We start from the raw sequence: 15,865 nt of genomic DNA on the forward strand, positions 1-15,865 counted from the left end.
TGACTGGTCTCCCCACCACAGGCACCACTCTATCCTGCGTGCGCTACCACACTCGTCTTCCTAAAACATACCACTTTTCACCAAGCCCTTTCTCTGCTTAAAACTTTTGGTGTACTACCCTCTCTTCCATCCCATAATCTATATGGACAAAGGCAGAGATTGGCTTCAGTGTGGCAACCTAAACTCCTTCCCTAACTACCTTGCTCCAATCTTCCTTTTTAATCTTATTCACAGGATAAAAATATCATCATCTTACATTTACGCCGAGCTTTATTTTACTCAGTAAACATTACCTGGCTGGCATTTCATCTCCAAAATAACCTTTGGAGAGAGGCTAAACAGATATCAGTATCTTTCTTTCATAGATGAGAAAACAGACTTCTAGCACCAAGCTAGGAGTCCGAACAAATGGGTCCTGTCCCATTCCCCCCTTGGATTCCTAGGTAAATCAATCTGCCGAATACCTCACTCCCTCCAGTTATACACAAGAGTCTTCTCTTCCAGAAACTCCAGTCTCAGTGTTGTCCCATCCACCTCTCTCCAATATACCTCACGTCTTCTTAGCTCTCTAGTTTACCCTCTACCATTCTCTCACTTGGTAGATGGCCCTAATCCCCAACTCTTGTTATAAAAATACAGTAATACAGTATGGGGGATACAGCCATTATAATACAGCCATATTATAAAAATACTGTATGGTGACAGATGGGAACAAACGAGACTTGTAATCATTTCAAAATGTATATTAATAAGGACGCCTGGGTGGCTCAGTAGGTTAAAGCCTCTGCCTTGTGCTCAGGTCAGGATCCTAGGGTCCTGGAATGGAGCCCCGCATTGGGTTCTCTGCACAGCCGGGAGCCTGCTTCCCTTCCTTTCTCTCTGCCTGCCTCTCTGCCTACTTGTGATCTCTGTCTGTCAAATAAAGAAATAAAATCTTTAAAAAAATGTATATAAACATCCAATCACAATGCTGTATACCTGAAACTAATATAATATTCTATGTCAATTACACTTCAATTTAAAAAACTCACAGTTGTTTCTTCAAGTCTTCAGTTTAAATTCCACCCTTTTGGGAATGCCTTCTCTGACACCCAATAACATTCTATTCCACATGCCAACACCATGGAAGTTGTAATAACTGATTTGACACTTACTGCCCCAGTCATACTATAGCTAGTTTATCTAATATACTTGGGCCTTCCAACAGCCCCCTCCAAAAGCAAAAATTGTTAGAGTTTTCTATTTGTCTCTGTACCTATCACAATACTTTGCACATAAGGACTTGTAAGTTTTGGATTAGACAGCGTTGGCCAGTGTTTTTCAAATAGCATGTCACAAACCACGAGTAGAATGTGAAGTCAATCTAGAACGTCACAACTAGTATTTTTTTTTTCCACCTCATATGGGTAATGTGCCGAGGTGGTAGTAAGGTCTGAGGGAGGCACGTGTCACATACACAGTGAACAGCCAATCACCATGCTTATGAACTACAAAAAGGTCAGTACTTTGTTCTTAATGAAACAACAGAAAACAGAATACATCTCTCATAGTAAAGATGAGTGCTGTTTTGTGAAACTCTTATTTCATTACATCTGTACATAACTGCTCGATCATAATATCAGATTCTTAATATGTGTTATATATAGATAGATAGATAGATAGATAGATATTTAAAGTTTGAAAGCTCCTAATGTAGATGACCCAGTTTCTAGGCTCAAAGGTTTTACATTTAAGCCAGAGATATTTGCTTTCTACCAAACCCCACACCCTACAAGAACAATTAGCTAAACAGAATACATAGACACACAGGGGCTGAGGAAGTCAAAGCTTTAAAGAGTAATGAGTATAAGGGAAAGTTTGTAAAGAAATGTTTCTTAGAGTTGTTGGAATGTGCTACAACACTAGGTATTTAGTTTCCAGCCTCTGCCATTTGTTTAGCCATGAAGACCTCTCTATAGAAGGGCTCTGAAAACGTATTTCTCAATACTCACAGTTAAAGGGTCCTTACCACAGCCCACAATACAAGGGTATGTAAGATCTGGCCTGTCTATGGCAACATTTTCCTTTCCCTCTCAATCATGGTCTTCTGGCCACAGTGCCCTCCATGCGTTCCCAGAACATTCCAGGTTTCAGCATCTCTGCACCTGCTATATCCTTAGCTGTATCCTTCCTTCTTTAGATTTATTTTCTTCTTTTTATTTATTTGACAGAAAGAGAAGCATGCACAAGCATGGGGAGTGGCAGAGGGAGAAGCAGTCTCCCTGCTGAACATAGAGGCCAACGGAGGGCTTGATCCTAGGACCTTGGGATCATGAACTGAGCCCAAGGCAGATGCCCTTCCTTCTCTAAATATCCTTCACTTACTTCCCTTTTTTTCTTTTAATGTCTCATCTTCAAAAAGGCCCTCCCTGACCACAGTATGAAGACCCCACTCTCTATTCCCTTTACCAACTGTATGGTTTTTCATAACACTTGTCGCCTCCTAACACTCTACTTTTTTTTTTTTTAAAGATTTTATTTATTTATTTATTTGTCAGAGAGAGAGAGAGGAACGAGAGTGAGCACAGGCAGACAGAGTGGCAGGCAGAGGGAGAAGCAGGCTCCCTGCCAAGCAAGGAGATGGATGTGGGACTCGATCCCAGGACACTGGGATCATGACTGGAGCTGAAGGCAGCTGCTTAACCAACTGAGCCACCCAGGCGTCCCCTCCTAACACTCTATTAACATTGATTCTTTTATGGTCTACCCCACGGATCCACAAGGTTTTTCTATAAAAAGCCTAACAGTAAATATTTTCAGCTTCTTCTGTCACAATTACTCAACTCTGTCATTAAAATATAAAAGCAGTTAAGACAATATGTAAATGAGCAGATGCAGCTGTGTTCCAATAAAACTTTATTTACAAAAACAAGCAGCCAGGGGCGCCTGGGTGGCTCAGCGGGTTAAAGCCTCTGCCTTCGGCTCAGGTCATGATCCCAGCGTCCTGGGATCGAGCCCCACATCGGGCTGTCTGCTCCGCGGAGAGCCTGCTTCCCCCTCTCTCTCTGCCTGCCTCTCTGCCTACTTGTGATCTCTGTCTGTCAAATAAATAGATGAAATATTTAAAAAAAAAAAATTAAAAAAAAAAAAAACAAGCAGCCAGCTAGGTTTGGCTCAGAGGCCACGTACCCCTAATATACTAATTCTTTTTTCTTTTCATTTTTTAAAAAGATTTTATTTATTTATTTTACAGATAGAGATCACAGCAGGCAGAGAGGCAGGCAGAGAGAGGAAGGAAAGCAGACTCCCTGCTGAGCAGAGAGCCCGATTTGGGCCTTGATCCCAGGACTCTGGGATCATGACCTGAGCCGAAGGCAGAGGCTTAACCCACTGAGCCACTCAGGTGCCCGTCCTAAAATATTAATTCTAATAGAATGGGTCATTAAAAAAACAAAAACAAAAACAAAAACACCCAGTATGAGGTCATAGGGACAGGAAACTTCTGTTTTACTCATTATGGTATTCGTGAGGCCAGAACAGTGCCTAGCCCCAAGTACACATCCAGTTAATTCAATAAATATGTGCTGAATAAATTAATAGTCCACTGGTCTGGAGTGGGGAGCCTCAACTCTCTTCCACTTCCTTGGGTGACAGTAACATGGTGTTCAAGAAGAATGAAGCCAAAGTCAGCAACTATATTTCCACTTGGTTAGCACCATACCATGAAAAATGGTATTGCAACCATCATGTGCCCCTGTCACCAGCAATAACCATCTCACACATATAGGCTTTTGGTCCTAACTGGGTCCAGGCAGAAGCCTATTAAAACACAAATTCCTTAGCTCTACCCCCAGAAACTCTGATACAGTAGGTTCAGGGTAGGGTCCAAGAATCTGCATTTCTAGCCAAGTTCCTAGGTGATGTTAATAGTGCTGGTACTCAAGTACTCTCTGGGAACCCGTACATAAGAGCACCCCAAAACTATATAGTACTAGTAAGAAAAGGAAAGCCATAAATTCCTGATATTCCAGTGATCTGGTTGCAGGGGACTGAAAAAAAAAACAGAACCATAAAATTGACTTTGCATGGAAATGCTGCTTTAGTGAAATGAAGGCAAAAACCAAAAGGTCTTTAATTTTTAACAGACCACCCGATGCTCTATTTTTACTTGCAATTGTAGTTCTAACTGGCTAAAACGATACGTCAAACACGTACAAAAGAGAAATAAATCATCAGTGGCTGACTAACCTTGGTAGTGGACTATTAGCTCATAATCAGGTCTTAAAAATTTTTTAATTTTATTTATTTATTTATTTATTTTTAAGTAGTTTCTACTCCCAACATAGGGCTTGAACTCAGGACCCTAAGATTAAGAGTCTCGTGCTCTACAGACTGAGCCAGCCACATGCCCCAATTTTCTTAAAATTACTTTGAGGAAGAATCATAACTGCCTGCTTTTCTATTGTTAGATGCTAAAGGCCTTTTCCAGATGGATACTATATATCCAATCTCATTACAATGAAATACACCCCTCCAATAAATTACCAAGCCTGGAGGTCAGTTTCTTGAAATGATAAAAAGTCTATCACCACCAGATAGAATCTACAACTACCTCCTGAATCCACCATAATAGACTTGCAATGGACTAGTAACAATTTTTTTAAGTTCTACATTTGTCATCACAGAGGACTTAAAATAACCCCCCAAACTCACATTAAAATCACCCCGAGGCCATTATTTACTCTTCCAATCTTAACAGCCCACAGAGGGATTATACTTTATATACATTTGTAGCTGTTTATAAAGTAGTTTTCTATTGTAATGGTTATATGTTGCTAACATGGGTTTAATAATACTTTTAAAGTGAAAAAGGAAGGTAAAAAAAGTTCTTGGAAAAGAAATTCAAGAAACAAAAATCCAGAATGTTAATGAATGGAGCATTAAGAAGACAGCAATACTCTATCAATATGCACCTAGAAAAAGAGACTGTATGTGATCAAAAAATGTATTAGCAGACCCCAAAAGCACGAGTCTGAAGATGATTCTCAGCTAAGATCAAGTATTTTCAATCCAAATTTAGCATCTGAAGTGTACTAAGTATAAAATATACACTAGATTTTTAAATTTTGTAAGGAAAAAAAGAACATAATTTTTATGTTGATTACATGTTTAAATGCTAATTTGGATATACTAGGTTAAAGTATCAAACTATTTAAATTAATTTCACCTCTCTGGCTTTGGTACTGTGGCTACCAGAGAATTTAAAGATTTATTTGCGAGAGAGAGAGCAAGCGAGCTCGTGCACACACGCAAGTGGGAAAGGAAGAGGGAGAAGGAGAATCTCAAGCACTGATTCCATGCTGAGCATGGAGCCTAACACAGGGCTCAATCTCACAACCCTAAGATCACAGCCTGAGCTGAAACCAAGAGTGGGTCCCTTAACCGTCTGTGCCACCTTGGTGCCCCCCTACCAGAGAACTAAAATTACTTCTGGCTTGCATTAGATTTCTATTGTATAGTGATAGGCTAATCCAATTCTGTAAGTAGACTTGCTATTCCTTCTTCCTTTGGGTGATTTCTAAAAAGCTTATAGAAAATGATATCGAGCAATAAAAGAACATGAAGCTATGTGGTATGGCTGACATGGGACGTCAGGAAAACCATGGGTCAGGTGTTCATCCACTGTCACTTCAGGTCTAATAACCATTTTTCCTAGGGAAGGGAAGATCAGTCCCTCCCCTGTGACCACTATGTATATCCATAGCTATAGCCACACACACAAATTGCAAACTTTACATTAATTTCAAGTTGCAATTAACTGTATCAGAATCCCTAGCTTTTTAGGCTGAATGCAAGATCTCTGATTATGAAAACTACCTGGTTCCCAATTCTCAAACACCCCCAGCTCCCAGTATGTATTTCATTCTTCTAGAAGAGACACATCTATAACAACTCCTTTATTTTTTTTCAAAGTTGTATTCATTTATTTGACAACCTGAGCCAAAGGCAGATTCAACTGACTGAGCCACCCAGGCGCCCCTATTTTTATTTTAAGATTTTATTTATTTATTTGACAGAGTGTGTGCACCTGAGCATGAGTGGGGGCAGAGGGAGAGGGAAAAGCAGGCTCCCTGCTGAGCAGGGAGCCCTGAGATCATGACTTGAAACCAAGTCAGACACTTAACCGACTGAGCTACCCAGATGCCCCTGTAACAACTCCTATAAATAATCCCCGCCTGGGGGCACCTGGGTGGCTCAGTGGGTTAAAGCCTCTGCCTTTGGCTCAGGTCATGATCCCAGAGTCCTGGGATGGAGCCGTGAGTGGGGCTCTCTGTTCAGCAGGAAGTCTGCTTCCTCCTCTCTCTCTCTGCCTGCCTCTCTGCTTACTTGTGATCTCTGTCAAATAAATAAATAAAATCTTTAAAACAAAACAAACAAACAAACAAACAAATCCCTGCCTGTTTTACTGCAATGTCCTTAACTCCTAACTTAGAAAGTTTCTCATTTCCTTGTAGTGCCAAACCTCTACAACTATAGAGGACACGAAAGGAGAATACTGGTTGAGGAAGAATACCAAAAAGCAGTTACTGTGTGCTTACTCACTCAACAGTTGCTATATAGCCATTAAGCCTTTGCACCAAAAAACCCTAAACTGAATACAAAATTTAAACATTTTATCCCTTGAGCTGTTTTCTAAGCATCAAAAAGATACTTATATATCTATGAGGAATAACCTTCTTGAACACAGATTAACATACACAGATGTGTGTTGAGACTACCATAGTCAAAAGACAATACTGTTACAGAAAGAAATGTACTGCCAGGTAGAGTTAGAAGTAATTGAGAAACTTAAATAAAAATAAGCTTAAAAAGAAAAAGGAGGAGGAGATAAATATTGCCAAAACATTAAAATACATACATGATTTAATTACCCCATCATAAAATATAAACTTCAAGGACTAATTCCAGCATACTGGAAAAGAACCACAGCCTGGGCAGCAGGAAAGCATTTAATTCCCAAAGGTGTTTCAAAGCCACTGAATATAATCATCCTGCAGCAAGGGTCAACAACTTGTGGCAAGCTCTGGAGATGACTTTGAGTGGTACTCGAGTGGGAAGCCCATAAATAGCCACTGAATGAATAACTGAATGAATCAGGAAACTCATGCATGGTGTAATTAATATTCAGAACCCACAGCCAGTTAATCTGAAACTAGAGCTAGAAGTAGAACCAAACAGTACCTGAGGCTAATCCCAAACCATTCCCCCAGGAGTCAGTTCCTCTTAAGATTTTTTGTTCTGTGTAGTTTATCCCCCTCTTACGTTTATGAAAGTCCCAAATCCCCTTTCCCCCATTCTCCCTCCTTCTTAACCAGCTCCCCAGATTAAAAAAAAAAAAAAAAAAAAAAGACAGCAGTTTCTAGTCTCACCATTTTTTTTACAAGAGTAATAACATCTCCAACAATCACACACTAGTGTTCACATAGATGTCTGGCCTCTCACGGCGGGACACTGGGCTCGGTGGTAGGGCACAAAGGTAAGTGTAACACTATACCTACCTTTCAGGGAGCTTCCTGGGGAGGGAAACCAGCAAACAATTACAGCATAAAAAAATGCTTGGAGAATAAGGTAGGCATGCCACTAGAGGGACCCTTAATTTTACTGGGTGGGAGGGGAGGGTGACAACAGTCTTCAAGGAACAACAAAAGAAATAAGTCAACACCAAAAAATAAATTATAATTGAATATGCCTGTGACTGTTGTACTAGCTCAAGTTAGCACTCTAAAGTGACTCTAATGAAAATCCTCTTACTATAAAAAAAAATGAAGTTCATGACACTGGCACTGAGTACCAGCAAGAGAGGGAAAAAAAAAAAAAGCCCTACACAATTCAGCAGGACTTAATGCTAAACCTAATTAGTCATGATGTCAAGAGGCTTCACCCATTTATTGTCTGTCCCTCCTAGCTGAAGGTGACTTGACTTGACGCACTCTTGTGATTCCAGCTGACTTTTTCTAGCAGCAGTGATAGACTTGCAGGGACCCATCCATACTTCTGATATTCCTTGCAGCCAGCAGTGAAATCTTCTGGACTGCTGGGTGGCACTGCAGCCATGGAAGAAATACACTGACCACATAAACGAAGCGGATGGACCCACACTGCTCTGTTACTATTCAGAAAGACAACTAAAACCACCATTAGCAAACACTGTGGGAGGGCAGTAAGAGAGCTAATCAGGATGGCACCCTGGAAGGTGCCTAACCAGAAAATTCATCTCTTGCTAGTTTTGCAGGACACCAAATTTTCACCTCTTGGTGCTCAGCCCTTAGGACATTTCCTCAGGCAAGAAAGTTGGTCTTTTGTTTCTAATTGCCTGTGGCTACAGATCATTTCCAAGCTTCATGCCCAACTTGCCTAAACTTTCCTCTGCCAACACCATCCTGTCCTCTTGCCCTTACCATACCAAGAACATCCTCTTTTCTTGATCTCCCACTTCCTTCCCACGGAATCTAGGTAATGTGTGCCCTTAGAAAACGGTCTGCCTTATCACATATCTCCATCATGGCTAACATATAAAAATTACATTTTTTAAAAAGTTCTGATTGTACACCTCTTAAGGGTTCGTTCTACAATTTCATTTTTAAAAATAAATTTAATTAAAATAATCAAAATAATTTTTTAAGATAATTTTATTTATTTGAGAGAGAGTGAGCGAGAAAGAGGGGAATGTGTGTGTGCAAGCAGGGACAAGCGGACTGCGCTCAGCCACAGAGCCCACAAGGGGCTCAATTCCACAATCCTGAGATCATGACCTGAGCCAAAATCAAGAGTCGGACTCTTAACCAACTGAGCCACCCAGGCGCCCCACTTTCCTCATTTTAATGAATAACTTCCGCAACAAAAAAAATCTATACCTTATCATAAAAAAAAAAAAAAAAAAAAAAACCTAAAAAATCATGGCTGCTAGGACAACACTAAAATGAATACGGAACAAATCTTTTACAAACAGAGATTTTAATTATGAACAGCATTTTACTTTTAACTCAGGGTGGGGAGAGAACCGCACAAGTACCCGCACTGGAGGGGGTTGGAGAGGGAGAGAGACTATTAGGCTTCACACCCAGTGGGGAGTCCAACAGGGAGTCGACTAGATCTCATGACCCTGAGATCATGACCTGAGCTAAAATCAAGAGTCTGATGCTTAACCAGGCACCCCTTTAACTTTTATGAATATAAAATGTAGGAAATATTTCCTTTGAGTTCATGCTCATGAAAATAACCCCCAGGAATATTTATGCTGTAATTAAAAAACACTATTTCTAGGATAATCCAACAATACCTAACCTTCACTAAAAATAGCTTCTGGACCTCCAGTTTAAAACAAAAACACCAAAAAACCCATAAACTTCAGCAAATGTACTTGGTAAATGTTATAAAGCTAAAGTTTTGAAAATTATGACTCATAAGTGCACGGATTTCTTCATTTTGAAGATATTGCAAGCCTGGTCTAGGGATTTGTTTCACATCAGTTTATTACATTTTTATTGTTAAAAAAAAAAAGTTTTCAATCTTTAAATAAGATTGCTGCTAATATATCTTAAAATTCTAAGACTGAAGGGAATTTCTTCCAGATTAAATTTCCAATTTAAAATAAGAAAATTATATTTTCGGACATTTTAACTTAAACATGAATGTCAAAATTTAGGGGAAATGAAATCCAAAATGAGCTTTCTATGAAATCATGAAACTGAAGACCAGAGAAATTAAAATATTTACATTCTTATCTATCCTTTATTGAAAGTCAAGGTAAATATAAGTCACAATTTATTGAACTGAAAAAGCCTTAAATAAGAATGTCATAATCTTTTAACAGATCATAGTTAAAATAAAATAAATGATCTGACATGTTGGTAAAAATCTTTTCAGTGGGAGTCAATTTACTTCGCTTACAGGAAGGCAAAAGTCACCACATTAAAATCACAAGCCAATTACCAATCCTAGTTTTGGAGTTCCCAAATCCTGAAAACAAAATTATTGTACTTCACTCTGGGATCGTCAGCATGTATGCTTTTAGTGTCAGATAACTTTTTTAGAGAAGAGAAAATTTAAATCTTCTAACAAGAGTGACACAATTTTTAAAAATGGTACAACTTTTAAAAGCTAGATTAATGGCCTGCCTACTTCTGTACTTTACAGTTGGAAAACAAACAGTATCAGATGCTTCGGAGAATAATATCAGAACATGACCACCTACCTGTTCACTTACTCGGTATCATTTTTACATATGAGAATTTTTTAAATGCTAGGGGAAATACAAATCCAGGAAAGATAAGGACTCTATCTGAAATCTCAATTTTTTCCAAAATTAAGAGTAGCCCACCAGAAAGTTAAGACGGGGGCGCCTGGGTGGCTCAGTGGTTTAAGCCGCTGCCTTCGGCTCAGGTCATGATCTCAGGGTCCTGGGATCGGGTCCCGCATCAGGCTCTCTGCTCGGCAGAGAGCCTGCTTCCCTCTCTCTCTCTCTGCCTGTCTCTCCATCTACTTGTGATTTCTCTCTGTCAAATAAATAAATAAAATCTTTAAAAAAAAAAAAAAAAAGAAAGTTAAGACGGCACTCAAAGCCAGATTCCCCCTCTGAAGTGCAGAAATCTGGTTAAGAAAAAAGCTGGTAATTATTTTGTTATTAATTCATTTAGCCATTCCATAGGCATGTCTCACATTTGTCTGTGGATGTTGTGCCACTGAACTAAAGATGAGGAGCTGGGTCTCTCATTCATTCACCCCTACATTCCCCGGTTTCTAGCAAAGTGCCCTATACATAGTAGCAACTGAAAAAAAGGTTGACTGAATTAAGGCAATACATGTGTTTCAACTGCAGGTAATCAATTAGGCTCAAACTCATGCAAGAACATTGATAATTTCATTTTAGTTAATAAGCACTGAGTAATTTGACGTGTTTAAAATTTGCCCAGCTATTAAATGAATTTCAAGCTCTAAGTAACATTCTTATTTTTCAACAAATTCAAAAGAAAGTATGTAGTGAAACATTAAAAAAATATTCATACAAATAAAAAAGGCAATGATTGGTTTTGCTGGAACTAGACGGTGTTGGCATGGTGAACACAAAGTGACCCAGCACTGAAGTAAAAGGTTTGTTAACATGACAAGAACATTACAAAGAGACGTAGAAGCTGGAAAAATAGAATTCTGGCTAGAAAAGTCATACTGGGCAAGCAGGAAACTTATATATATAGAGTACTGAAGTCTCCACTCAGACAGCGTCTTGAGAAGTTGGGAAGCCTGTATCCCACCCTGAAGAACAATTACTTCTCTACCAAGCTACACAGCGTGGCTAGAAACTGAGGTACAGACCACGGACCAAACCAGTTACTCCCCACTACCATCATCCAAAGGAAATGATGGAATGAATACCAAGCAGAGTGGGCCCTTTACGGGCTCCCAACAATTTCAGTTCCATCAACTCTCTAAAGCTCTAGTTGAGAAAAGAAGTAGGCAAATTATAGCCCACAGGCCAAACTGGGCCAAATTCAGCCACCACGTGTGTTTGTATGGCCTGCAAGCTAAGAATGGTTTCTACATTTTTAAATGGTAAAACAAAGACTCACATTTTATGACACATGAAAATTATATGAAATTCAAATGTCAGCATCCAAAAATAAGGTTTTCATTGGAACAACGCTGTGCTTATTCATTTACATGTGGTCTATAGCTGCTTTTGGACCACAATGGCAGAGATGACAGAGTCCTTCCAGCACATCCAGCCTACAGTATTTACTACCTGGCTGACAAAGTACGCTGAACCCTGGCTAGAGCATTTCTTTACGTTCCTGGTTGCATCTCCTTTCTCAGAGGTGGTCCACTGCTTTGCAAGGTAGAGACTCTAAGCTTGACAGATGTCCATCTTGGGGCTGTGCTGTCCAAAGTTACATCATTACATATAATATCCTGCAACTCTTTAGGGTGGGCACAAAGACAAAGTAACAAATCACATGCATTCGGAAGGCCCTGAAAAGGTAGCATAATCCAAATACAACATTACAGGCATCACACTTCAGCTCTTTTACCAGACTACTACATCGAGTTCTGGGTCACAGTGTGAAAGGAAATAAGAACCACAGAGAATTTGGAGGTTGGACAGATGATTAAAAGACCACAAAAATCATACCACTAAAGAAATGCTAAAAGAAATGGGATTCGTTTGCCCGAGAAATAGAAAGGTGGGAAAAGAACTACAATAGTGAGGGTGTCAAACTCTACATTTGTTAATAGAGTGAATAGTGGCAGCCTGAACCAATACTCCACAAAACAGATATCTAATGAATTAAATGTGATTCTTAATGAGGCTGCCACTCCTGCCTTAGGCCTTAAAGTAGCCCCTTAAAAGATAATCACTTGTCAAATACTGTACTGTAGGCCTTCAACTGACCAATTATAAGAATGTTCCTTTTTCAGAAACATCTGGCATTATGTTAAGTTACCAGCAAGTGTGCTATTAATGTGCTGAGGTTCAGTAATACTCAAGTAACTAAAAGGTAATGTAAGTTTCATAACCATATGCCTTTCCACAGGGCCAAATAGGGGGAAATGGGCTTAAATTACAGAATTCGTGTTACATTCAAGAATTTTAATTACTCTAAAAGATTACTGAGGGTAAAGGAATCTTCCCAGGACACCATTCAATTAGAATGGAGCTATCTGGATGTTTTTCTGAACCAGAAGAATGGGTCTCAAACCATTCTTCCACTGCTGATTCTATAGTTTTAACTATCCCAGTTCTCATGAGTAAAAGAGCCTGCAGCCATGCTCAGTTTCATTTTGTCTTGAAGGTAGTCAATGTACATACAACTACATATAACATCAACTTTAAGATCCCAAATTAAAATCTGGTCGGAGCTTTGGTAACAACTTCTTTTAAATTCCAGAGATAGAGGATACATTCTCATTAAGTAGGCAAAATTGGGGAAATGGGCATAGTTTCCAAATATTTCTATGAGCCTAAGTACCTTATTATCTCAAAATGTCCAACACTTGCATACTGTAAGTGAAGATGGTATTTAGTTTTGAGCCTTTTAAGATACAGAATTCTTGAACACAATATTCTTTGAGTCAATCTCAACACTGCAATTAATAATACAAATTCTGAAACTTACTCTAAATATAATTTTAACCAATCTGAGTTTTTCAACCTCGAAATTCTAAGGCCTGCATTTCTCTAAGAAAACCCTTGCAGTGGTGTGAAGCACACACTAATCTGACTCACTTAAACTTTCTCCACTCCTACATCACCTATACAGGATTTTAAAATCAGGAGTACACAATACTTGCAAGCCACTTCTACAATCTTGCATTAACCTTACCAGGATAAACTTTTCGCCAAGTCTCTTAACACTTTTTTGTTTATTTAAAGACTTGTGGTAGTGAAACAAAGAAAACACAACCCCCTCCCCCTTTTTCTAAACCATATGGCACTAAATTGAAGTTAACTTATTTTTTACCGGCTCAACGCCTATACATCGGTCCTAAACATGTTTCTCTTTGTGCCCTGGGACTGGGTGAGAACTGTCTGCTTATCTGACTGAACCCCAATCATGTTTTTAGATCGAAAAACAAGTCCAAAACGCCCCCTGACCATTAACAGACCTCACCACGGTCATTTACCAAAACCTGGTTGGGTAGGTAGTGCAGGCAGGGCGAGGGGCCCGCGACCCGCCCGGGGCAAGTCCCGCTCTGACCGGGTGATCGAGCAGGGAGTTTACTCGCCCCAGCCCGGCCGGATCCGCCCCGGGAACTTGGTTACCCGAGCCCAGGGACGCGCCGAGGCCTAGCCGCGAGGCCGGGGCGGGCTCCGAGTGGCGGGGGCTTCTCGCTCCCCGGCCGCAGAGCCTTCCCGCCTGCCCCGCGGTTGCCCGCAGGCAGGGGCACTCGCCGTCGTCTCCCGGCGACCGGACGCGCCTGCCGGGTCCACGGACGGCTCCTCTGTCTCCCGCCGCCGCCTGCGGCCCCGTTCGGCGGCCGCACAGAGCCCTTCCGGGGCGGCGGGAGCGCTAGGCCGCGCCGGAGCCCGCGGCTCCGGGGCCGGCCAGGCGGGCCGCGGCGTCCGGTATCAGTCCCGAGGGCCGGGCTCCCGCCGGTAACGGGCCCCGCCGACTCCCCTCCCCCTCCCCCGCCCCATGACAGTGCAAACCCTCCGGCCGGCCCGGCCGCCCCGCCTCCGGCACCAGGCCCAGCTCAGGGCCGCGGCCGTGGCGGCGGCGGCGGCAGCGGCGGCGGCGGCCGCCGTGCCGCCGCGGCTCTCCGCCCTCGCTCGCTCGCTCCCAGGCCAGGCGCCTCGGGCCCGGCTCGGGCTCGACCGAAGTCTCCGCCGCTTCCCGGCCGCCCTCCGCGGCGCCTGGCCCGGGCGGGGTAGGCCGAGGCCCGGGCGGTGGGGGTGGGGGCGGGGGCTCCTCTCACCTTCATGTCGGGACATCCTAGTTCAGACGGTGGCGGCACGGCCCCTCCCGGGCTCCCGCTGCAGTGTCCCCGGCGGGGTCCCGGCGCTGCCCGCGCCGGCCGGCCGACTCCCACTCGACTCCCGGGCTCGGCCGCGGGGGCGGGGTGGGCAGGGGAGCGCTCCCGCGGCGGCGGCGGCGGCGGCGGGGAGGCGGCGCGGGGCGGGAATGGGGCCGGGCCTGGCCGGGGCTGAGCTCCTCCAGGAGGCGGGTCCGACGCCGCGGCTCCGCCGGCGCCCGCCGTGACTCGGTCACTCTCGGGCCCGCCGGCTCCCGGCTGCGGCGCGGCGCTCCGCAAATCCCGCTCCTCCCCTCCCCCGGCCCACCCCCCGCCCCTCTCCCCCGGCTCCCGGCCGCCGCCTCCTCCTCCTCTTCCTCCTCCTCCGCCTCCTTCCGCCGCCCGCACGCCGGCCCCGCCTCTCGCTGCCCGCGCCGGGCCCAGCCGCCCGCAGGCCCCGCGGCCGGCGGTCGCGGCGGGGGCGGTGCGGCGCCTCCCCGCGCTCGCCAGCAGGCCGCGGTCGGGCGCCCGAGCCCGGCCTCGGCCTGGCCTGGCCGCCGGCGCGCCGCCGCGCAGCGCGTAGGGAGGAAGAGGAAATGCCCGGCCGCCGGCGCCCGCTGCTCGCCGGTACTGCCGGTCCGCGTGGCCCGAAGGGCGCCCACCTGCCCCGCCGCCCCAGCTCCGTCTGGCCCCTTCCGGGGTCCCGGCAGCGGGCGCCCGCGCCGCTGCGTTGGGCCGGGCTGGGCTGGACTGTCCGCGGTCGGCGGGCGCTGCACGGCGACGAGCTGCGGGCCCCGAGGGGCTCTGGTTCTGGGGAGCGTGGCTGTCCGGCCGGCTAGGGAAGCGAGCGGCGGCCTCCGACCCCGAGGAGAGGCTGCGGACTGCCTGGGGACATGTGTTTGTGTTTCTTTTTAAGCCAGCTGCTCGGGACGGAGAGGCTGCTGGCCTCCGGTGGTCGTCGGGTGTTGCCCGGCCGGTCTCTCGCGGTCGAGAGAGGGCGTGGGCGCGGGAGGGCGCGGGAGGCGGCCGGGCTTGGCTACTGTGCTCCGAGGCAGGCTCCTCGAGAACCATCTCTTTGAAGACTCTGCCCCCGCCAGTCTGGGTGTCCGACGGTCCCCGCGCAAAGTTTGATCCAGCACTTTGGCTCACCCTCAGTGCGCTGCTTGGAAAACTGTTGGGGGCGGGGGGTGTTTTCCTTTTTTTTTCCCCCTGACCGTGAACCACTTTACCGTTTTCATTTCTCTTTCACACTTTTACCCTCTTGTCAACTTTGTTTTCAGGCTTATTAATTCAACGAACATGCATACTGCCCCTTAACACGTGTTCGTGGTAGCGTGGTTTTGTTGGGAATAGACCCATGCTTTGGAGTCAAGACAGA

The 15,865-nt window shown here is 44.3% G+C and overlaps 1 protein-coding gene and 1 non-coding gene across 2 annotated transcripts in view; both read right to left on the bottom strand.

Moving 5' to 3' along the window:
• KCMF1 (potassium channel modulatory factor 1) overlaps nucleotides 1-14,841 on the bottom strand; it is a 76,631-nt gene extending 61,790 nt beyond the window's left edge. The window contains exon 1 of the mRNA XM_059405707.1: nucleotides 14,452-14,841. Coding sequence (XP_059261690.1) covers nucleotides 14,452-14,467 — 16 coding nt within the window. The 5' untranslated portion in view covers nucleotides 14,468-14,841. The remainder of the gene's footprint in view (nucleotides 1-14,451) is intronic.
• LOC132022946 (small nucleolar RNA U13) lies at nucleotides 1,397-1,499 on the bottom strand. Its single transcript, XR_009405827.1, has one exon. It is a non-coding gene; the product is annotated as a small nucleolar RNA U13 (small nucleolar RNA).
• Nucleotides 14,842-15,865: the final 1,024 nt, after the last annotated feature.

Source organism: Mustela nigripes, chromosome 7, assembly GCF_022355385.1.
Source record: "Mustela nigripes isolate SB6536 chromosome 7, MUSNIG.SB6536, whole genome shotgun sequence".
NCBI lineage: Eukaryota > Metazoa > Chordata > Mammalia > Carnivora > Mustelidae > Mustela > Mustela nigripes.